The sequence below is a fragment of the Ostrinia furnacalis genome, unplaced genomic scaffold (genome assembly GCF_004193835.3).
Source record: "Ostrinia furnacalis isolate ACB-3 unplaced genomic scaffold, ASM419383v2 OfSCF6000, whole genome shotgun sequence".
Taxonomy (NCBI): Eukaryota; Metazoa; Arthropoda; class Insecta; order Lepidoptera; family Crambidae; genus Ostrinia; species Ostrinia furnacalis.
Window position 1 is genome coordinate 140,204 of NW_021136239.1, and position 25,859 is coordinate 166,062.

Genomic DNA, 25,859 nt, shown 5'->3' on the forward strand with positions numbered 1-25,859 from the left:
AATTAAACTTGCATTCATAACTTATCGCAGGTTTCGCGCGCATAATTATGAAACTTTAAACAAAACTTTGCAAAAGTTATAGCAGCGTTATTTGTGCGTAACAAACAGGCCAAGGTAGCTCGTTTTGCCAATTGATGGAGGTGCCTAATAGAGGTAGTGCAATTGAAGCAGGAGGGTCATCCTCTGCGTCGCTAACAAGGTGTTCCCACTGGAGGGTGCCGCCCCGGTTCCCAAACGAAGTAAGTGCCTGTGAATGAATCCGGCGGTTGACGTACGACGTAACGTGCTCCCACCACCGCGCAGGCGCGGGGAGATGCGCGCGCATATATTCATCGGCGCTTCGCGCGACCACCAGTCAATCCCTAGAGCGCTGACCGGAGCGATCGAATCGCGAAAGCTTCGAACACAAACTCAAACACACGATATCACGGCGCGCGAACTGCATCGCGCGTTTCCACGGACACAACTCAAGGTACCGTAAACAAACAAACCAGAAATTAAATTTAGAGGGGATTTGGGACGGTCTGGCGGGCGGCGAGCGGGTGGCCAGGGTCGGCTGGCGTGCCGGGTGTGGAAACTCCCGAGAGCACGGCCTCAGCACGTGTGGGGCTGCACGCGCCTCTCGCCTGCCACCACTCCGTTGCAACGCGAATTGCATCAGCACCGGCCAAAATATTTGCCGCCGGTAACAAAACGCTCGCGATCTCACTGCCTTGTATCTTCATCGATGCTTTGCGAAATCTATGTGGACGCCCTTCAAGATTCATAACTTGTTCAAAATTTCCTTGTTGCACTTGTGAAACTAACGACAAATATTTACGAAACTTTAATAGTTTAAACGACGTAACTGAGAGAAGTAAGTTTGTTTTACAACTTTTATATCGTGGCAAAGAAGTTTAATCGTAATAAAATCAAATCAGATAAAGTTTATGTTTAAAAATATGCAATGATAATATATGTATAACGTTATCTGCCCAAATTATTAAGATTACAAAAATGCGATTATTTCGTTATAAACATCGACAGGAAATAACTTTTTAGAACGAAATACACCGAGTGAAAAGTAATTCTCCGGAGAAATTTTTCCAATCTCTTTAGGGTCTATTTAAATAGGTTTATGGTAATTACCGCCGATCCCGGGAGATAAGGTGATTGTCGAGGAAACTGGTGGCAGCGTTTATTCGAGTTTCCCTTGCGCTTAAAGAATTACTTGTGATTGAAAATAATAGGCAATATCCAGCATCCTCGCACTCGCTGTAACATCCGCAGTGCGTGGTGCAGTCACTTGTAGATAAGCGTTATCACTTGCTACGCGGGACTATTGATTTAATCACACTATTGTGTATGATATAATCATTTCAACAATAATAGCCATGGTATATTTAAAACTACAACAAAAGAGAATCGACACAAAGAATTTCCTTTGTGAATGAGATTTCAGTGTAGATTATTCAATTTAAACATTTGAAAAGAGTGTAATATGTGCCTTGATATATAAAAATAATTTAGTTCAAATGAAAATGAGAGTCAGATATTATCATCAGTCATTTTTGAACTGTATTTAGGTTAATTAAGTACCGTACGCGTAAACATTTGTTTGTCAAACTCTGTCCTTTCTTGATACATAAGAAACATCTGATGTTACTATGGAATATTTAACGGGCGTCTTAACGAGTCTATAACTTGTGAGTAACGTGGTATTTGTCGGGTCGGGTAGCGCTTCAGAACAATACGAGTGACCCAAGGGGCCGCAGCTTAGTTGCGCAACCGACTGTCCAATATGACTATAAATAAACATAGTAACATATGTATAAACAAAATACGGGTTTCAGAAATCAACCCCGAAGTGACCAAAAGAAAAATTTAAGTGTATTAATGCGGGTAGAATTTAATTATTAAATAGGGAAAGTATTTTTGAACTATGTGCTTGGGTTGGATTTACTGTTAGGTTTAAAAATAAAATAATTTAAAATCCCCAACTACCTAGTAAAGTTTATTCTTACAGCTGATATCTAAACGAAGCGGGCCGCGGGATAAAACTAGTGTTAGATAATACTTAATTATCTATTTATACAGATGTAAATATGTACCTATAATATTAATTAAATGTCATACATAACCGATAAAGTGAAATAATGAACGATAATGTAACGTAGGAAGCCCGTATACGAGTATTTGATGTTTTAGGCATTCATGAAAATTGGTTTTCTAAACAAAAATCGTGATGTCAGTCGGTGTAAAAATTAAATGTAATGGTTAATCCCCACGCAAGCCCTCTGGCCGATATAGCCGGTAACATTATGCATCGCGTGCAACAATTTTATTCCAAGTCAATTGTTTGTAAGTGAGCTAACTGCCAATCCCTTTGTTCAAGTAGGGCTGACTGCGACCTAGAAATTCAGAGAACCGGAATGGTACCGTCCATTTCAGCTAAATACCAGATGAATTTAATAAATAAAGCCAGTCCGACGGTTGCTTAATTAGCACAGTAGTCAGCTTTGATAGCAGCACAGAGATGGTTATCAAAAAACACCACCAGTGTCCAACGTGCATTAATTTAATAATTTGAGTAATTTACAAAAATCATAACCTGCAAAAGCTCGGCAAGTCGCAGGTAGAGAGTGGCTGACCTAGTAATAGTACATTAATTATGTATAACTACTTCGGTAGTAGGTAGTTCCCTCTTGAATTCGGTCGAGTTTGCTTTTCTTTGGGCGGTAGCGGTAGCACGAAGCCGGCAGCCCTATACCTATACCCTTGTTGATGTGGGATATGCACATTGCACATTAATGTAGCCTTCTATGGCGATCACTACAATCATTTAAGCGCGATATTTCATTTTGCTACTTCTCTAGTCTAGAATTTTCATTTTATTTTTCAACTCTTACATCATTGAGGCTACTATAACAATGTATTTGCATATGTTGAATAGGAAATAGCTACTTGCTACAACACAAATAAAAACCGTATTGCCGTGAATGCTATAAACACTATTAAAAGTAAACAAAGGACATTCGTAATAAAGTATGTTGAATGAGCGCCATTGTTTTTCATACGGTGTTAGGTGTTTATTTTTAGATTAGACTACAAAACCCTTAAAGCATACACAGAAAGTTCATTGACATTAAACTTGGGTCTACCATTCGAGTTCATGCTGAAAAGTGACCTATCTTATAAAAGGAAAAAGCCGTAATGAAGAAAAAGGAGGTCAATAGCATTACTCGCCAGCCCAATGCCTTGCAATATTTAAAAATAAAAACAAATAAAATGTGAATCACCGCGCAGTCACGATCGCTCATACGCGATACGCGTGCGTATGCGGCTGATACTCTTTTCAGCCACGAAAACTCTCATTTGAATTCTGAAAACTATCTGAAAGAAAGCCGAATTGGCACTTCGTTGACCCAAATATTTGGGTTTATGTAGGTATTAGGTTACACAGGTATTCACTCATGTTAATTTTTTTACCTCAATTAAATTTAGGTAGGTACTGATGTTTCTTCAAAGCGGATTTATTTTGTCAATGTCAATCGGACTTTAAAAATCTAAAGCGGAGTTTTTTCCCGTATGTAGGCACTTGTTAATTCTATTGATGGGCATTTTTTGTCGAGATCTCTCTCATTCAAAAACATAGCACGAATTCATGACGTGTTATGCCTAATGCTTCGTTATTAATAGCACTTTAATAAATTACTTTATAGACTTATATTGAGCAGCAGTTAAAAATAATATTAGGCTTAGTATAATTAGATATCTAATAAAATTTTATCTTTGTAATCGTCTGGCGGCTGTTGCTAACATCAATCGACCCTGTGCAGTTGATGTTGCCGTACTGAACTAGACGATAACACGGACTTATCAAACAAAACAAACATATTATGTAACTCATAATGTACCTACTTCTATTAACTATATCGAGTTAGATAGGAAAGTGGGTAACGCTTTATCTATTTCGAGTATGATTATGTTCCCCTCGCGTTGAACAGCGCCGGGGTTTAATTATAGCATCAATAGACCCCATGTCTTTGGCATTAAAGAGACCGATTCCAATCCACAACATATTCGGAGCTTTTTAGATCAAAGCAGCTTATACTTTCAAGAAGCAGGTACGGAAAACAAAAGATTAAACATTAAATACAAGAACACAGGATAACAAAATAAATTCTGTGACCCATTTTACACACTTTCAACCGACGATTGTATGAATATATTATGAATTTTCCACGGTGCCTCGCCGCCTGACTTGCGGAGTCGGGAGAGAAATCGTTGTGGGTATTTATCATCTTAACGAGTCATGTGCCCAAGCTAATGAAGCAAAAAATTGCTTAACAACTGGTTTGGAACCAGTAAAGTAGTGCTTCGTGAGCAAAGCCGGTCGCTGCGCCTTGTATGGGTAGCCCCATACTTCCTCGAAAAACATTCAGAAATCTTTATAATGTCTTTAGAATAATTATTATTCTCGTCGTTAAAACATTATCAGGAAACATTAAAGCTGGGTTGCACCATACCATACTTTAACTTTGACAGACGTCAAAAAACTGTCAAATTCCATACAAAAAGCACTGGTTATCGTTAAAGTTACCGTCAAAATTAGGTGGTGCAACTCAGCCTAGATTTTCCACAACAATCACCTCATGTGATTCAGCTGATGACTGTCTTACAGTTAAGTAATTAGTAAAATTTATTAATTGATCTGGTTTAGTAACATTTTGTTAATACTTTTAAAGTTAGTTGCAACATTCCTATACTTTACTAACTTATCCAATTAAGTTACACTATAAATCAATAATTTCTTCACATTATATTGCGATCTAATTAAACAATCATACTGCATGTAGAGTCGATAAATAATAATTAAACTAATTTCTAAAGAAGAAAACTTTTAATCGATTCTTTGTTAAAATAGGTGTCACATTATTTTCCACAAAAATGTTTTTCACATAATATTTAGGTGTTAGTTTATATGTGAAAGCTGCCCAACTAATTTAAAAATGACACGTAGGTTTAATTATGAATTTAAAAAATTTATTGCTGACTTTTAAATGGATATAGTCACAACAAAGTGATGAAATTTATATCTCGTTCACTGAAGTGTAGTCAAAAACACGTGGGTAGGCACATGACGCAACTAAGTAATGTTCTATAACCAACAGAAGATAACATATTAAATCCGAAATCAAAATGATGCAAAGCGCGTCATCCCAACGTCATCTTGTGGTTATCGACAGTAAACACTCGTTACCTATTTAGTTAATACACTTATTGTTTATTGAAAATTATTAAATCATCACGGTTTTTGTTTCCATGGATCTATAAATAATATTTACTTATAAATATTTATAGTTAGGCTCAAGATTAATGTTTACTATATCAGGGCTTATGTGGTCATTTAATTTTTCTATCATTTTTCTTTAGCACATATTTTTAACTGATAGTTAATGACTAATTAATAAATCTTAAGTGCACACTGAATATTTTCATGACAGAAAGTTTACCCAGCTTTTACTATAATTGTATGAAAAAGGTGAATTTCCAAACGATCTCGGAAAGCTATGACAAAAGGTTTATTTTAGTTTTGAATAAGTAAAGAAGGCAATTCAAGATTATATTACACTAGCTGACCCGGCGAACTTCGTACCGCCTTAGCGTAGAGATTTTCTTAATATTTTTTTCCGTAAGAACCATCCTTGGACTTCCACAAACATTTAAAAAAAAGAATTATCGAAATCGGTTCAGCCGTTCACACGTGATGCCGTGACAACGCGAAACGGGTTTCATTTTTATATATATAGATTATTCAGGGTGGATTTTTCATTTGTGAGATATCTTTTAACCATTAAACTGAAGAATAAACTTGCCATTTTGTCATATTTCCCATACTGAAATTGTCAGTGCCGAATTTATTTATTATGTTTGTTATCCGACGGTTGAAAAATCAGCCCTCAATTCTATAACTCTATGAAAACTATGTTAATCTATAGTTAACTAACACAAACTAACCTACGCCACAAAGCGTTGTATCCACATACTTACTACCTCGAGTTCACGCACAAAGGTGTTTGCGCCAATGACCGAAATAATCTTTATCCTCTAACTTTCCGCCGACTCACGGGCCGCTATGCCGCGCGGACAATTTTAAACAACAAACTAAAATTTAAAGTAGGTAATAATGCAAAATGATTTATTATTATGTTTTGTTATTACATTGTAGTACCAGGTAGTTCATTATTGGATTTAATTTATTACGTACTTTTGATTATCGTTCAATATTTCCTGTACTTCTTTCTAATTTCAAATAACAACAAAGGAAACTAAACTGAGACTCAACGTTAATTGAATTCATTGTTGCCGGTTTAATAAGAGTGATATTTAGTCGTGAATAGGGGCAATCAGGAATGTTGAATGATTGATAGTCATGGACGTGATGATTATGCATCAGTATAATGCATTTTGTGAAACAAAGCCACGATATCGACTTTGGACAATTGACGGTATGTCATTCAATTGCAATGTCTATACGGGTTACTTTGTCAAATTGATACTAATTTTAGCTGGTTAACACACCTAATTATGTACATACTTAAACTAAATGCTTTTTAAATATGGTAATAGAGTTTTAGAGTGGACTGTATTTACATTATGCATAACAATGTAACGGAGACGAGTGTGACGTCTGCTGATTGGTTTGCAGGTCATTAGCGTTTCTTTGTGTCTATACAAGCGGAGATAACACAGTAATTGCTGTCAGTTGGCAGCCTAAGGCCCAGAAATGAGTGTTTTGAATCACGACAAAGACGTTTTAACACTGGAGTTGGCAGCCAGGCTGCGCTCAAATTACCTTTGTGTGGAACACGCACGACGTAATTATTTGTTCTGATTTCATACTTGAGGTTCAGTCGTTTGCTCCAACCATATCATGGAAATCAGCATATAAATATGGAGTTACCTATAAAGAAAGCTAGCTCAAGTGTCTGATGGACTGATACACGATGTTATATTTGTTGATGCATTTATATTTGTTTATTATCACTTAGAATATTATGTAATAAATAAGTTACACCAAAAACCACCACCACCGAAGTATCGCACCCGCAACGTATCTTTGTTGGATACTCCCCAGCACTATACAAATTACAATCGAAACTCAGTCTTGTCGCGACTTGTTAGTGCATTCAATAAACAATTTGCACACATCGACCTTTTTGCAAGTACTAAATACAGTTAACCCTTANTACTTAAATCTTGAATAACTTTGAAATGAACAAGTTTCGGACATGGTGTCATAGGACTTAAATGACTGCAAATAAGCTCTACTTTAACCCCTTTCAAGGAATGTATCGCTTTACCTGTCACCCTGTATTATTACAAAACATTAAATTGAGTTAATTGTATCTACACTTAATTTACACCTGTGAATTTAAAAAAAGAATAAGAAATCGACTTGGAAACATGAATTTATGAACAAACTAGCTGACCCGGCGAACTTTGTTCCGCCTTAATGACAATAAATAAGCAGACTTTTTTTTTATTTCGAACGGGATAAAAAGTATCAGAAATCAGTCGAAAACTAAATGTAAGGGATCTAGGCGTGTATTTCGATCATAAAATGATACTATCCGACCATATTGAATATGTTATCGGCAAAGCTTACAAAAATCTGGGTTTTGTTCTTCGCATCTGTAAGCCATTCTCAGATATCGATGCAATCAAAATGGTGTATTTTGCATACGTTAGAAGTGTCTTGGAATATGCTGGTTCCGTATGGTCTCCGCAGTACAAAGTTTACAAAAACCGTCTTGAAAGAATTCAAAAAATATTTATAAATCACCTCAACTTTCGCTGTCGTAATAGCATTAGTAGTTACACAGAAAGCTGTATTGAGCATAACCTCTTATCTCTGGAGCACAGGCGTGTTGTCCTGGACATGGCTTTGTTGTCCGATGTAGTGAATAGCAGGATTGACTGCCCGGACTTGGTCTCGATGATCACGTTTCGTACTCCGAAGTATCGCACCCGCAACGTATCTTTGTTGGATACTCCCCAGCACTATACAAATTACAATCGAAACTCAGTCTTGTCGCGACTTGTTAGTGCATTCAATAAACAATTTGCACACATCGACCTTTTTGCAAGTACTAAATTTACAGTTAAAAGGGACGTCATTAAGGCACTCAGAAACCATTGACTATTATTGACGCAATGAATTGCTTCTTTGTGAGTTTTTGTTATTTTTAATTATTATCATTTTTTTAACATCTTTTATTCATATTTTTTCCCAACAACAATGTACTTTTATAAAAAGGGAAACCTTTCATTGGCTATACTAACAGTCTAAATCTTATAAATAATATTTTCAATGTATCCCTGTTGGTTTTTAAATAAAAAAAAAAAAAAAAAAAAAAAACATGTTTCTAAAATACTAATTGTGTCCAAATATTTTTTCTTACAATTGTTAAAATAGCGGAAATAAAAAGAGAAGATTAATGTATGTCTCGTAAAATCATGTTTTAGTGTAACAATAGTTTCTAAATTTTTAGCGTAACATACAATTTTCTGGCTCATTAATTACCATCTGTAAAAACAAATGGATATAAAAACTATTAATATAATGTGTGTTAATTTCGTAATTGCATTATTAATGTTTTAACGATGTTTGTTTTGATAATTTTCTGCGTCATTAGTGTTTGTCATTAATCTACTCGTATTAACCCACTTAGATAGTGCCCACTCGTAATCAATAAAAATAATATAGTTTATTAATAAGAATTGACAAACAACAATGATAAAGTATGAAATCTTGCAGTAAACAGCAGGAAAATATACAGTAATCTGTGACAAAGATTGTAAACAACGTAAAATAGACTGAGGTGATTTTATAACCTACATTATAGAATATCTGTGTCCGCGACTACGAACCTACTCGTAGTACAAAACTATTTAATGTGCGTGAAAATAGTTAAATTCCTGTTTTTGCAACATTTGTCTTTACTGCTCCGCCCCTATTGGTTGTAGGGTGATGCTATTTAGCCTAAAGCCTTCCTCGATAAATAGGCCATCCAACATAAAAAGTATCAGTTCCTGAACTTATAGCGCATTCACTAGCAAACAAACAAACTCTTCAGTTTTATAATATTGTATACAATTAAGTATACATAGATCTTCAATTAAGTATTTGTGTTCCTAGTGTGATGATGACATATTAGCAAGGTCCAGATTTTGTTCTAGTTAAAGAGTAGGTACCGATATATCAATAATCATAAATAATTTAATAAACTAAAGCTGAGTTGCACCATCATACTTTAACTTTGATAAACATAAAAAATCTGTCAAATTCCATACAAAAAGCACCGGTTATCGTCATAGTTACCGTTACAGTTAGGTGGTGCAACTCAGCCTTAGCATATTTGTAGGGAAATGGGTTTCTAGTTTTTGATTATAACGTCTTTTATCTATACCTACTTACTTAGCTATTTACTAAGTGAATTCTCAGCCTGGCCCGCACTTGAGCGCGCATGTATTATTCATTAGACCTTAAGTTACTTTGTCCGCATTTACACAGCCAACCAGTACCACATACCTACTATAGTATATTATGTAGTAGCCCTATTGGACAAATTGAAAAGTAATCTCTTACTTACGTCCGTAAATTTACCAACGTTCGGAACTATAGTCTTTTTCACGTAAGATGATCCGTATGACACTTCAAGGTTATCCATATTACGCATTCTACATATGCAGAATATTTTTGAAAAAAAAAAAGATATTTTATTAGCAATATAATAAAAAAAAAATTAACTACTTGTCTTGAAATATACAGTAAAATCTGAGTCTGTTGATTATATTTTAATTAAATACGTTGTAAAAATATTTTTTATTTAATGTACGCAATGTGTGAAACGGAATAGATTTAGTGCTGGGGTATTTCTTGTATAATAAAATCGATTATTTCCGCGGTTCATTAATCGATTGCAGTAAATACTTAGTTATTAAAAACATCACAAAAATCAACTATATTTTTCGTTTATTCACTTTAATAAACGCATTGAAAATAAATTTAATAGTTTTTAATTGAAATAAACAGAACCAGTACTTTTTAGGAATCGTTTTTTTTTAACACGAACCATGAAATTTGAATATTATCAATAAAAAATTGTTACAATAATATTTGTAATTAAAAAAAACCTGTTTTTTTGTTAAATAACACCTATACAAAATATTTCTCTAAAAGTAGGTTTACTAACTCTTCGAATAAAATCGATAGATAAATCGCTATGGTTTAGTTATGTGACATCTCTAAATTTATCAAACTCGAAACGTCATACGGATCATCTTAGGTGAAAAAGACTATAGTAGTGCGGCTGGTTACTTGTGTAAGAATTTACTTCTGGCGATTGTAGCACAATTATACAGGGTGACAGGTAAAGCGATACATTCCTTGAAAGGGGTTAAAGTAGAGCTTATTTGCAGTCATTTAAGTCATATGACACCATGTCCGAAACTTGTTCATTTCCAAGTTATTCAAGATTTAAGTATTTTTTAAAAAATCTCCAGTTTTTATGTTAAAATGTACCCTTGTAATGAAGAATACGGAATTATGTTAACTTTTTTGTTGTATTCGTATAGCTAAATAATAAGATTGACATTTTAAATTAAAATTTGCAAGAAAGAATCGTCATTACTCAAGTAAAAGCTNTACTCGCGGCTTTACAAAGGGCTCGACATAGCAACGCCCTACGTTTCTATAACTACAACAAAGCATGTTTATTTACATCACCTTGGTTTATTTATGATAAATTCATGCGCTTTAATAAATTAAACCGATTAGCATAGCGCCGCAGTTTCATGTATGCTAGGCATGACATAAATCTAATCGTCTGCCAGCTTGGAATACTGTAAGAGGAACGTGTAACGTGACTGCACTCTGCAAACATAATATTACGCGCCATTGATTATAATATTGTGGAATATAAAAATTACTCATAGCTAACTCTTTAATGGCTATCAGCTGTATTAGCCGCGATCTTTACTACGCATTTCAAGTCAACTCGACACGCAATATTATGAACAAGGTTGACAGAATTAAATGTTATGCAATAAGTAGTATTTTACCGATAGCTACTACGTATAATTTAGGAGTAAAATATTTGAATATTATGAAGAGTCAGTCGAAGAAGTTGGGCATTTAATTGATTTTGTCGCTGGGCCACGCAGCGGTCGTGCCTGCCTCCACGCGGTGGGCGTACTACAGCTAGTTTGGGCAACACGCCAATCGATTTCACGAAATAACCACGTTTTGTGTCAAGGGTCTGTTTGTATTTTATTCACACGGCGACAAGTGTCAATTTAATACCTATTCCAAGGACAACTTGGCCCATCATAAAGTGGCCCAATGTACCCACTTAAGATATTAAATTCTGTCAAAATTACGTCACTAAAAATATGCGGCCTTAAACTTGAAGCTGGAGTCGTAAATGTTTTTGTATAATATAAAATTGACCTCTATGCTGTCGGCGATAAGACGAGGGGGTTACGTTTGCCACCGTGGGCATTATGTTAAGCATTAGATTTTATAATCAATGTAAATGTCAAGGAAATTATAAATAAGAATGACCAGCAGATTTAGTTCCACTGTATCTTATTTGCGTATAAATTTTATTTAGATAATTATCGTTTATTTATAAATCTAAAAGTCTAATATTATAATCATTTTATTAATAGAAGCTATACCTTTAGTTTCTAAGCAATGAGTTCACGGATGTTCCTAGAATTTTTATTTCCCTTGAGGCTGTAGCGTTCAATACCCACGGCTTTAATATTTTGAATAGCAATTAATAACGTATCTTTCTTTTGTTACAGACAATAAAAGCAGAGCAACATGGCAGATACACACGGGAAGATAGAAGGTAAGATTAATTACGGTTCTTTTAACTACCACCCAAAACGATGCATTGGGCCGAGCGTTAATGCATGTTTGGAATCCTGACAAAATTAAACCTTACACTTAACACACACGAATCATTCTCACTTAACACGGCATCCGATCTCATCGACTAATGTGCCATAATGGCATCTCCTTCATTGAAGCATCTCCAAAAATAATATTCGTGACGCTTCTTTGGCTTAGTAAACCAGCCAGCACTTTGCTTTCTTTCCCAACTTGATTCGCTATGTACCTATGTTAAAATACTGCCAAGTTATATAAGAAACTTACAATCAGATAAGCAAAGTTGCCAAGTATTTAAGCGATTACTTGTTTGTTCGTGGAATCGAAGCTAAGGCATTTCAGCAATATTAAAGTATCCTGATAGTTTCTACGTTATCGTTACGTATCGAGCGGACGAATCCAAAGTTTCCGACAAGGAAACTAACAGAAACTAACCAACACTTTCGTTGATAAAGTAATCAATAAATGACGAAGACAACCGACGCGACGTTATTTCATAAACAAGGCATGGAACTGGATGTACACGTAACTGTCATCATCGTGCAACGAAAAACAATACGCACGTCATTCAGTGTCAAATTTATTGTGATAGCCGCGATAAGAACGAGTAATAATTATGTTTTAACGAAATCTTTTGTTTATATTACGTCTGCTGAGAGTTCCACAGCGCTTGGTAACACGCGCACAGTTATTTCTACGTTAATGTGTTATTAGGACAGTCCAGAACAGGAAAATCGAGTTTCAGTTTCTTTGCGAAATGTCAAAGGATATTATCAGTTGACTGATGTAAACATGTCGGAATCTGTTACAGACCGTCGAGGAGGTTTGTTACTTTTCATTGACTTGAACTTACCTATTTGGACAAACCTTAGGACAAAATACAATTAAACATTATAACGTTGTAGGGAAACAATTGGCTCATTAAAATGCATTTTCATCAAAACTTTCACAGCTTGTTCTATTTACGAGTTTTGGTATTTCTGATAGAAAAACGCAAGTCCTTTTCAGCCGTAGGTATTCGTAAGAAGACTATTTCAGACAAAAGCTAAGCCTAATCGCGATGTGTGTTGCCGGGTCATTACTGATTAAGGCTTGGTATTTCTGCTAAAGTAGGTATTTCGCGCTGTCAAAATCTGCGCGCGCAATTCTTCGCCGAAGACAGCGCGCCAAAGAGCTCCCGCCACAATTTCCAGCTACATAGTATAGAAATACGCAGTTGGTTAGGTTAGGTCGACTTCCTTCCCTTCAAGCGTCACACTCACAACACTTTCTAATACAAATCATATCCAAGTGATACAAATTAAAACACCTTACAGACTTTTTGGGAATATATTCTAGAATCGAATAAATATGAAATATAACTGCAGAAGTAAACACGGTTCAAAGTGGCCGTGGCGTCGCCTGACCTTCTGGAAGTTCTGCGCCAGCTTAAAGAATTTCAAGATTACGTCACCCGACCTATCGGTAGGCCCTTGGAAGCTTGAGCGACTGGAAAAACATTTTATGATAAGTTACTCTAGTAGGGAATTTAGTGCAATGATTTGTATGGAGACCCCTCCACTTTGGTATAGAAGGCTCATTTTTGCACCAGTCGCATCTCCTGCTGGAACTCGCCGTCGTCGCCGGGGGGCCCGCCGAAGGTGGTGCTGGCGTGCATCTGGGGGCGGCTCCTGGTGGAGTACCCAGGGCGTTGGAGCTGCCGGTCTCCCGGGGAGCGTAGTTACGTATGAAGAAGGTTGCTAACCATCAGCCGACGCATCTCCTGCTGGAACTCGCCGTCGTCGCCGGGGGGCCCGCCGAAGGTGGTGCTGGCGTGCATCTGGGGGCGGCTCCTGGTGGAGAACCGCGGGGCGTTGGAGCTCCGCGTCTCGGGTCCGGGAGGCGCTCGCTGCACCAGGTGCACCACCTTGCCTTGGACGTCTATGTACAAACATACATTTATAAAAATATCACATCATAAAAAATATCGTTTTTTTTTTTAATTAATTGGCGTTATTGGCGATTTTCTTCTTTATATTTATGAGTAAATAAGACATAACTCATAAAAAATCATTTATTATTAGCATAATTATAGTCGACAGCAGTCAACAACAAAATGTACAGTATTGTGCCTGTACATATTCAACCAGTAGTAGATATAGTTTAATCATAATTACAATTTGTAAGAGCACCCTTTCAGTACACTTTTGTCAAACAAAAACAACATCACACCTAAGCATAGTAGAACTCTTAACTTATTCAACTAGTCAACCAACTTAGTTTATGTAAGACTGCATTATGTAGATCTATTCGAAAAACTGGTCTGGATGACATCATTATTTTAAGTTTTGAATTGTAGGTAGGTACATATTATACTCGTAGATCTCGTTGACTTCGTAAATACCAAGTTTGCATTCTTTCTAGAAATTCTGCAAAATACCTAATCCTATAGTGTTAGTAGTACTTACCATAATCCGATAGCTTTTTCTCATTCTGAAGGACTCTTCCACAAAAAATAAGACGCTGCAGGCTCGGCTCTATTCCCATCTGATCTCGAACCTTCTCCTTAAGCTGAGCCACAGTCGTCTGCGAACAATTAAATTTTGCTTTGCTCAGATATTCTTTTACGGGCAAAAACATAAAGAACTATCAAAAGGCCCTTTTACATTGTGACTGTTTTAGCGATACAAACGCTATTCAGTCGCGATGCAGCATCGAAACATCTGCCTTTAAACACACGCGATAATAAAATCGCGATGCAGTCGCGCATTTGTATCGCTACAATAAATCGCAATGTGTAAGCTCCCTAATATAGCGACCTTTTTAGGGTTCCGTACCCAAAGGCGCGACATAATCTTAATAATAAGCCTCCATTGTCTGTCTGTTAGTCAGCTAGCTTAATTCCCTAAATGTTGACAGTCTGTATTTATTACTATTTTTGTTGTTATAGTCCAGTCATTTCGTCCGAAAAAAAGGCAAATAAAAGAAAATGAATTTGCGCTTCTAATTTTTTAATATGTTGTAGGGGATACCTAGAAAAGCTTAACTTGAGATTGTCGACCAAACTTTCCTAGGAGCTTTCGCCGCCATCTTGGAAAACGCTTAAAATTTGTTTTTCGGCAATAACTCGGCTATCCGATGAGATTCGAAAATTTTTGTAGGACACTTTTTGTAGCTTTCTTTGTGCTCTACAATAACGCCCGAACCATTTTTAGCGTATCATGCATCGTTATCGAGATATCGATCGATAAAGTCAAAAATTTTGGACACAATTTTTGTTTTTTTCTTTTTTTTTCTTTGGGTCTTAATAAATATGAAAAATTCCGAAATAATTAAATAATTAATTAAAAAGTAAAAAGTAAAATTTAATTACTTTTAATTACTTTTTAATTACTTTTTTTTAAGTAACGGCAAAGCATTTGTATTAGTTGGTTCTTGTTTTGATCCCTTGTGAGAAACTTCTCCTGGCTAACTTTTGGAGTAGTTGTCTCATCGAATGTGAACTCCGGCGATTGGTTTTTTCTCGAACGTCGTACTCTTTCCGAAGTTTTCGTTCCAGCGAGTGTCATATCAGTCGGATAACCGTCGAATATGATTGCAACCTTTCCTTCGAAGTTATGTTGTACGTATCTGACGTTAATTATTTAATTATTCCGAAATAATTTGTGTCCAAAATTTTTGACTTTATCGATCGATATCTCGATAACGATGCATGATACGCTAAAAATGGTTCGGGCGTTATTGTAGAGCACAAAGAAAGCTACAAAAAGTGTCCTACAAAAATTTTCGAGTCTCATCGGATAGCCGAGTTATTGCCGAAAAACAAATTTTATGTTTAGTACCTCAAAAATCAAAAATGAAAACCTCATTTTCGCCATTTTCACTGCTACCCGGCCTTAATTATTATGTTCGCAGATAACCCGAAGATATTATCTGGGCCTGTCCTGACTAACTCTCCAAATGCGGTGCTATCGAAGACACTCCTGGGCAGGTACAACGACCTGCCCCTGCCAGCTGATAAAATCCTGGCCACGTACATATGGATCGACGGCACCGGGGAACACTTGCGGTGTAAGGACAGGACGCTGAACTTCATTCCAAAAGTACCAAAAGGTAAGAAACGGGACCACAACAATATTGCTCAAAAATATTGATTACACGCCACTGAAAAGTATTAACTACGCTCCAATTTAAATACACATAGATTAGATACGCACTACTGAAAAATATTGCCTACGCGCCACTGAAAAATAGTCATTACGCACAGAAATATTAATTACGCGCTACTCAAAAATATTGATTACGCGCAGCTTAAAAATATTGCATGCTAATCAATGAGGGTTTTCGCGATTGAAAAATCCGCCAGATGGCAATACGTAGACGCAAGGTCCAAATGCTGGACACACGAACAACTCAAAAATACTTATTAAATACACGAGCTACACAAAAATCAAAAATAAAAAGATGCAAGATATTATTTAAATGTTTTTCGGACCTCTGTCGACGTCAAAAGTTTTGTTCAGAAATGTTACACTGATTTATTGTAGCTATCAACAACCTAGCAACAGCACATGTTGGCACCCAAACTCTTTGTTTTGATTCTTAATTACAAAATAATTGCCGGGAATACCTTTAATTTAGAGAGTGCTTGTTGGGGCGATGATATCGATTTTGTCGAAGCTGTCGACATTATTATTCATAGAATTGTCAGGATGGGTACTAATATATTATTTTAAAAGATCAAGATTCATATTAGTCATTAGGTACAGTAAAATTTTTGGACTTATGTACAATAAATGAATCACTCTAGCTTTGTAAAACATCTCATAATCTGAGTACATACTTATTTAATAGGTACCAATGTTGTAACAACATGCAAATTTCAGTTAAATCAACTGAAATTGTTTATTACAGGCTAGTTTTGGTACCCGCATAAATAAACTATTATTTTAGTCTAAAACCGTTTTGTTAGTCGACCAATTTATCCATTGACTAGCTAGCTAGCCTGGTTTTATTACATCCTCATTAACAATTGTAATTAGCGCAGTTATGTAAATGATTCGACCTTCGACGAATGAGATGTTGGTAAACATTGCCGTGTAGTATCTATAGGTCGCCATTACGCTATTTATGAACTCTTAACATGAGTGTTCTACGATTTGTAGATAAACTAGCACGTGTATTAGAAGAAATGAACGAGAAATTCATGTGCAACGTCAGAAGAAACCTAAAATGGTCGCATGCACTCGAGTTTCTGCCCCCCTACTTTTTCCCCACGGACCTAGATAACGTATACGACGTTCGCTGCAAGCTAAGGGAAATTGAAAATAGGGAAAGCTTTGATGAGAATTTAAAAGGTTTCACAGCAATAATGTTATCCGCAGTCGTAGAAATGTAACTACTTGTATACGAGTATGTCATATGTAGATTGTAGGTACCTATTTCTCGTCTAGTAAAGTGATTACTCATCGTGACGTCCAATCAGTTTCAAAAATACCTCGTAGATGGAATTTTCTTAGGAGTTGTTATAAATAATTATCTAGTCAGTGGATATAATGTAGCAGTATAGCTAGAATGTATAGTTAGTTATTGCGAAATGCAAAGTAGGACGTGGTATTTGAAGCAGGCTGAAATTGTATATGCTCTGACGTGCATATACAATTTCAGTATGATACGTGCTATGACTGGCAACAGGATGAATGTACTCATAAACAGTAAACAGCACGAGTCAATGTAAAAGTACCCAATGACATGCGCGCTATAAAAATATTCAGTGAATTTCATGAAGACGCACATATGTTGAGTTTTCTTTTTACAAAGACCTTTCGATACTTATTATACGAATTTAGCCGTATTCTTGATCTGAAAGGTATACATTTAATATTGATCTTAACCATCTGTAGTACTAAGTATTTTAAAATGCAGGATGAGTCAGAATTCGAAACGACCAAAGATCGTACTTTCAGGAATAAGTAGTGTCATAGCCCTGTATTTGTAGACTACTAAGTAGATCAGGTCAAGACAGTAATCTATAGCTAGAAAAGTACCGATAGCAACACAATTTTCCGTTTCGTGGAAACCTGATTATTTGCCCATTTTTAGAGCTGCCCATTTGGAACTTCGACGGTAGCTCCACAGGCCAAGCCGAAGGTCACAACTCCGACACATTCCTCGTCCCGCGTGCCATCTACAAGGACCCCTTCCGCCGCGGAAACCACATCCTGGTCATGAGCGACACCTACAAGTACAACATGGAACCCACAAGTGAGTTCATCCTTCGTTATGTTTTAGATAGAACACGAAGAAAGATAGAAAATATGAAAAGTTTTACATAATTATAGTAATTTAACGTAACATACCATTGTATGATTTGCATGACATACGTGCATTTGTCGGAGTCTTAGAACTTTGTTTACAGTATCATAGCCGTGTTATCGTAAAAACCTAATAGCAATGTAACGTGACATATTAACGTTTAATACCAAAGTTCATTAGATGCTTTTAACGAAATTGGTTTTTGGTTCTCAGCGTAGGCAAACGAAGCCTGTTTGATTACACGGGGAGGTCACATTCATCTTTTTCCACTTTTAACCTTTGCCTTTCAGCTTTTAGTTAGGTAAAAGCTTGATGTTTACTGACCTGCCGACCCATATAGGAGTTTCGAGGCTCGAGATTAATTAACTAAATGGAAGACAAATGGGTCGATTTCGGTCAGTAAATTATAGTCAGGCTGCTTTACTGCAGTGTTTTCGTCATAGCTTTGAATTTATTGATGATTTTCGACATCTTTTTTCAGGCAGCAACAACCGTGTCAAATGTCAGGAAGCATACGACAGGTGCAGCGATGAAGAGCCGTGGTTCGGTATTGAGCAAGAGTACATCCTGTTGGACTCAGACCTGCGCCCCTTCGGGTGGCCACCAGGCGGCTTCCCCCCACCACAGGGCCCTTACTACTGCGGCGTGGGCGCCAACAAAGTCTTCGCGCGTGATCTTGTAGAGGCACATTACAGGTACCTTTCATTTTATGACTTACATACTTATTCCTTCAGATGGGGCAATGACTGGCGTTACAACATTTTAAGCACAAGTTTCTGAAAGTTCGGCAACGTATTGGGGTTTTTTATACATATTTATATCCATTAGACAAATAGCCACTTGCCATTATTAGGTGTACCTAGTTTCGCATTACTGTTTTTCTGAGCAAAGAACGATCAAGCAAAAACAGTCTAAGAATAAACGAGCATAACTTTTCCGTTATTTTCTTTTAGAGTTTATACTAACAAACAGATAAATGACCATTTAGATAGTCGTTGGCCTTATTTGTTGCTATAAATAAATAACGTCTTTGTTTATTTTAAACGAGGTCTATCCTTAATCAATTAATTTGATTAAATACCATTTTCCTTCAGATTTCTACCTTAAAGCCATCGTATAATCATAGGGAACTGAGTTTTGTTGGAATAACAAGAATTTCAAAGGTGTAGGTATAATTAAGTAAAACGTGCGTGTTTTGTGTTCCTGCTAAAAATATGTAATTGTCACTCCAAATAAGGGATAAAATTGGTTCTTTGACTTATAATAAAGGTCGATTATATGCATACTAACTTACGCTGATATATTGAGATTGATTACCTACCTAGTTACTGTCCTTTGGCGACGCGGAACGCATTCCAAATGACTGGTGCTGCTGCTTTACAACCACGACGCATTTACTTCTACGTATGATGAATATGAAAGTTTGTTGTCGATATGCAGAAGCATAACAAAAACAAGTTCTGTTTTTCTTATTAAAGCAGGTATAAAATGTCTCCATTAAAGGTAACACGCCAGATGTTATTAACATGAATAATAATTATAATAAGACGCATATCGACCGAAAAAACAAGCAAACAGTTTCTGGACCCGGAACTCGAAGTTTTGAAATAATAGCTAATCATAAAAATAAAAAGATTAAGTAAATTCCATACCTAACTTATCGATGACTTATTTTATACAGGGTGTCCCAAAAAGTAGTGTCAAGCCGAAGCCCAGAGGTAGAGCATCACTAGGGCTACCCGAATTACCTACCTAGTACTACTAATTACATTACTTACCTACTTTATTTACTTCGCTTTGTAATCAATGCAAGTTAATTCAAATGACTATGTAGATAAATGGGAGCTCGGTGTTAATGTAATTCGGTTTACTGGTACAAAAATTGATAGATTATATTGGCAAGAAGTACAGTTCGCTTCAAGTAGTTTGTGACACCCACAGTGGCCAAAAAGTTGACAACACAACCTCATTCTTGTGTAACACACACGTGTAGCGAACTTTTTGGCTACTTTGGGTGTCAAAAACTATCTGACGCCTGACTGCAGCTCTGAGCTCCAGCTTCTGAGTACTGATCTAGCGGGAAGCAAGTCAGATTTTTTTAGGTCAGACAGTTTCAGCCATGACTGTACCTATAATTATGTGAGCTAATTTGAAACCCCCGCGCTGGCAGTGATTAACCGCGCAATGCCGCCAGCTAGCGTTAATTATGCAGTTAATTTCCACGGTTCTCGAGGCATGCACTAAACACCTAGTTTTGTTGACAAACAATATTCAAGGCAATAAACAATTTCGAATATGTTAAGGCCAGTTTCACAGGTTTTTGATAGTTTGTAGCAAATAAAAAGTTAAAAACCGTTAAGACTTTAAAAGTTATAGTTTATCCGACAGATAAGTTTCTAGAAGGTTATCATACACTTTCCTGGCAAACGGTGAAACAGACCCATCCCCAAAAGCTCAAAAGATTCTAACATAAGCATATATTCTATCACGACAGTCTAAATATAAAATACGGAACCCTAAAAAATGGCCTTTAAATTTGCCTGATGTCTAAATACATACAACGTCCTTCTCTTCAGACAATAAAAAACATTGTCACTTACAGGTGTTGCCTATTCGCTGGAGTCCCAATCTCTGGCACCAACGCGGAGGTCATGCCCTCACAGTGGGAGTTCCAAGTGGGGCCATCGGTCGGTGTGAGCGCTGCCGACGACCTCTGGGTCGCCCGATACATTCTGCACAGGCTGGCCGAAGAGTACGGCGTCATCGTGTCCTTCGACCCCAAGCCGGTCCAGGACTGGAACGGATCTGGCGCCCACACAAACTTCTCGACGAAGAAGATGAGAGAAGAGAACGGTATTATGTAAGTATTTTTTAGATCTTTGTCTGTATCTTCTCATTGATGGATGATCAGGTTGAAGATAGGCGCGAGCTTCACTTCACCACTGAGGATCTGTACCTCTAGTACGAAAAACTTTCGAGTTCGTTTCGTTGCGTATTCAAAGTGTCATCGAAAAATTTTGTATGAAAAATTAAACAGCGCCCCCTAGGGCGGCTATAATATAGGGGGCGCTGTTTAATTTTTCATATAAAATTTTTCGATGACACTTTGAATACGCAACGAAACGAACTCGAAAGTTTTTCCTACTAGAGGTACTGGCTATCTAACCATAACTATGGTGATAGACTTTGATAAGCTAGCTAAGCGGTCTTAAAAGAACTTAGCTATGAATCGAACCTGAGACCTCTGGATCTTTACTATAGCTATATCGAATACTATTAATGTTAGCTAGTAACACAGATAAAGCAGATAAGATCTGAATAAGAATAGCAAACATTTTTGTTTTTGGTTCCAAAATCGCACCTATTAAAATTACTTGATGCCATGCATAGGTAGTGCATAGCTTTTAAATGCCGTCATCCGTACATTCTTAGACATGGTTGTAATAAAATAGCGTTACAATCAGAATACATTGTTTTAACAAAGATGCTCTCTTGAGATTACATGGCAAAAACCTTGACTTTACCGGAAAATAATTGTTTCCTATTGTTAGGTTAAAAGATTTAACTTTGTTCAAGACCTGATTACTAAAGGTTGATTGGTTTCACTGTCATTTACATAAATAACTATGAGTAATTGTTATGCTTCTCATTTGTCCGATTTAATAATTAGTAGACAATTATTCGGGGTATTGTTTTTAAACAAAATAATTCAGTACCTACGAACTTCGAGTTCCTCCTATGTTCTTCTGATTAATTTCGTTGCGGGTCCAATGACAGTTTAACTTTCCCCCGGGTCAAACTTGACCTTCACTGGTTGGGATTTTATTGCCTATCACTATACAAGCAAGCTATAAGTAGATTCTGTCAACACAGGAATTGCAGCTGTGAGAACGAGATGTGGGAATAGCGGGACTATTATTTACTAAAAATTTTCAAGAGCGTTGCAGTTTTTGCTTCTCAAACAGACTACGGCATAACTAAACATTGCAGCATCTTAACCAGTTGTATTAATGGGTGCGATTTTTCAATAGCAGCAGATTGTCGAACTCCTTTGACCTAGTTGATTTAAACTTGCATCACGTTTGCAGTGAGATCGAGAAGGCGATAGACAAGCTGTCTAAAGTGCACATGAAGCACATCAAGGTGTACGACCCGCGCGGCGGGAAGGACAACGAAAGGCGTCTGACCGGCCTCCACGAAACCGCCAGTATTAATGACTTCAGTGCAGGTAAACATCACCATTCATACAACTAAACGTCATTTATCTATGTAGGTACGGTCGGTGTCAAATAGTTCGTGACACCCAAGGTAAGCCAATAAGTTCGCAACACGTCTTTGTTTCAATGAGGGCTATCGTTTTAGCGCTCACCAGTTGGCGCCACTGTAGAGTAAGGTCCTGTCACTTGCTAGTCGCGAAGACAGTGGCGCCAACTTGTGAGCGCTAAAGTGGTAGGAGGACTATCGCATTTGCACTCATCAAGATGGCGCCACTGTAGAGTAAGGTCCTGTCAATCGCCAGGGGTGCCAACTGTTAAGTATAAAAACGATAGCCCGCCCTCATTGGAATAAGGTTGTGTTGTCAACTTTTTGGCCACTTTCGGTGTTACGAACTATTTGACGCTGATTGTACTAACAATAGCTCACGCGTAGTGAAACAAAATAAGATCGGAAAAACAAATTTTCATATTTACTCAGCAGAGTAGAATAGGTCAACTCCCACTCTTCCCGTTTTGTAGATGCCGTAGATGTCGTAAACCTACATTGATGATAATTTGTTTTGTATAAAAGCATTTAAATCTAATGCGTAGAACTTCTGTTGTCGCAGTACATTTTAAGTAGGTGGAGCAAAATAATACTGCCGCAAACATTGATTGTTATTTCCCTATATAAATTATATGAGGAACTGGTAAATAAATCAACACAATAATGATTTAGTATTATATCTATTCAGGTAATCATTGATACGCCTACATAAAGTTTGTAAATAAATTTCCGCAGTAGTAACGGTGAATAGCACGTCGAATAAACTGACTTCCTTGATAGTAAATCAAGCGGCCTACAAGACTAACAATGAGATTTTTGTTCCTTATTGAATTACCGATTGCTAATTACATTTACTGATCGATAAAAAGTGTTTCCTACGTTTGTAGGTCATTTCTTTACAAATTCAATCGATGTTATAAGCTGCAGTAGCTTATGAATGCGGAACCGTTTGTTTCTTTCGCGACACCGTCGAACGGCTCGTGTTAATTTAAAAATTACAGGTAATTACTAATAATAAATGACGTCTGAACAGTAGCGAGCGATACATCGATCAATAGCAATTATTAATTCAACTTAAAATGTGTCAGCAATAAGCGTTCTGCGAGACCTAATTAATATGCAATTACGCTATACATATACTTAGCCATGTTGGCGCTAAAAAGGCTACCGATCAGAAATAATTTAGATTACTCTTAAAAGTGTTACTGTCGTAGGTCACACCTACTACAGAAGATAAAAGATTAGGATTTAATTAAACTCTCCAACATCTTTACAGGAGTCGCAAGCCGCGCCAGCAGCATCAGGATACCGCGCGCGGTGGCTGAAGAGAAGAAGGGTTACCTGGAGGACCGACGACCGGCCTCCAACTGCGACCCCTACGCCGTGGTCGACGCTCTCATGCGCACCTGCATACTGAACGAATAACACACGAGCCCCGCGCACTATACCACGCCCGCGCGAGCTAGCTAGCACCGGCCCAGCGCCCACTTTGTGCCTAAGCATTACCTATGTACCTGGTCGACACCTCGTTTACCATAAAACCGTCTGTTTTTCAATAAACTTATGAAGCAATGCAAATCGTACCCGCCTCTGCAACGACGTCGTTGCTCGAAAAATGCGATAAATCTAAGCAATGTTCACAATCTTTGCAAAAATGAAAAACAGACTAAACCCTTAACACAAGCAATGTAATCATCGCATTAACAATAAACTAGATAGTGATTCCATAGGACTTCCATGTAACTTGTACCAAGTTATCACGCAGATCTTCCAATAGATACCACGACGACCTACAGTTGAACCCGACTGTTTACGACAACCGTCGTGACAGCACGTGGAGTTAGAGGTTCGCGAGATATGCATAATAAGCACATTAATATTTAATTAAGATACAGAGCCACGGCAATAATTGTAAATCAGTCCATAGTTAAATTAAGCAACAGAGGTACTAATAACCATAGCCTTGCACAGTGCCGCACAGTAAATTTTATATTTTTTACTTTACTTAATACTAATGTAGTTTTATGTAGAATATAAACGCAAGCGTATTTGAAAGCTATTGTAGCACGCAGTATGGACTAATTAGCAATGCTAGAGGTAAATTTTAATGAAAAATAATATATTGGCATGGCTAGATTAGAAGCAGGAACTATGTCGAAGCAACACAAAAGCGGGCACGGGTTAGCAGTAGTGCGTTACAAAGGACCACATAAGATATTATTATAAAATAATATTAATATACTAGATATAATTTCTACGAATATTATGTGATATATAAATTTTAATTGTTACTTTTGATGTTAAATAGTTTATTCGTATACAAATAACCACATATCATTATTTCTAACATATTCATTTAATGCCTAGGTGAATAATTGAATTTTAGTCAAGTGAATATTAACCCGAATAATTATTGGAGCAGTTATTTTAAACGATGTTTATTATACTAGTTGCATTGTTAGAGCATTATTTACTGGCAACTATTACGGAAGTTGCATGATGTTAGAGTAATTTATAAATCTTATGAATATAACTGTCATACAATAATATAATAGAGTGTATGTGCTGCGAACTAAATAATGGCCTTTCGTATTTTAGCACTTATGAGATAAATATAACTTACACCAGAGTACATGTAAGCACAATTAATAGATTTGGCTCATGGTATATTTATATTTTATTGTGAATTTTATATTTGTTTAGCATGCGTCCGAATGTGGAATGAATTGACAAATTTTATGTCGTTTATGAATATGTTATGATTATAATCAGATTGCGATTGAGATGTTATGAAAAATAAATAATACTTTGTTGTATGCACCGTGTGGTTTAATTTAAACCTGCCGTAAAATATTAATGATCCAACATTATTAACAGACACACATAACTAACTTATCTGATAAAATATCTAAATCAGTAGAGGATAAATTAAAATATGTTCAGTTATAAGACACCATTGCGAAAGGAGAAATCAGATCCATATAGCAAGCTTCATATTAGCAATTAAACTTTTGGAATTGAACTCGCCAATCTACGCGCACCTGAAGAATATCGACTGACTAAAAATATACTCAAATCTCATTTTATGGTCAAGTTTACACGAAGGTCAGTGAACTAAGAAAGAGCTGGGACTGAGCCTGAGTGGACACTATCTGGCTCCTCTGGATATAAGTAGAACCACGACGCTGCCACGACGCTGCTGTATTCGGTTCGTTCGTTTCAGCCAAATGACGTCCACTGCTGCAAAAAGGCCTCCCCCAAGGATTCCCACAACGACCGGCCTTGCGCTGGCCGTATCCAAGTGCAACCATCGACAGGACACAGGTGGACGGAAGACGTAGACTACTCGATAGACCGT

At 36.8% G+C, this 25,859-nt stretch overlaps 2 protein-coding genes across 2 annotated transcripts in view; one reads left to right on the forward strand and one right to left on the reverse strand.

The window, feature by feature from the left end:
• Positions 1 to 14,504, reverse strand: part of LOC114361784 (chromatin modification-related protein eaf-1) — an 82,563-nt gene extending 68,059 nt beyond the window's left edge. Inside the window, exons 1-2 of the mRNA XM_028316962.1 lie at positions 14,392 to 14,504; positions 13,689 to 13,864 (exon numbers count right to left, since the gene is read on the reverse strand). Coding sequence (XP_028172763.1) covers positions 13,689 to 13,864; positions 14,392 to 14,470 — 255 coding nt within the window. The 5' untranslated portion in view covers positions 14,471 to 14,504. The remainder of the gene's footprint in view (positions 1 to 13,688; positions 13,865 to 14,391) is intronic.
• LOC114361785 (glutamine synthetase 2) lies at positions 333 to 25,321 on the forward strand. The gene is made up of 8 exons (XM_028316963.1): positions 333 to 472; positions 11,857 to 11,903; positions 15,839 to 16,036; positions 18,026 to 18,187; positions 18,720 to 18,933; positions 20,841 to 21,098; positions 22,327 to 22,466; positions 23,778 to 25,321. The coding sequence occupies exons 2-8, from the start codon at positions 11,876 to 11,878 to the stop codon at positions 23,924 to 23,926; spliced, it is 1,149 nt and encodes a 382-aa protein (XP_028172764.1). The 5' UTR covers positions 333 to 472; positions 11,857 to 11,875; the 3' UTR covers positions 23,927 to 25,321.
• Positions 25,322 to 25,859: the final 538 nt, after the last annotated feature.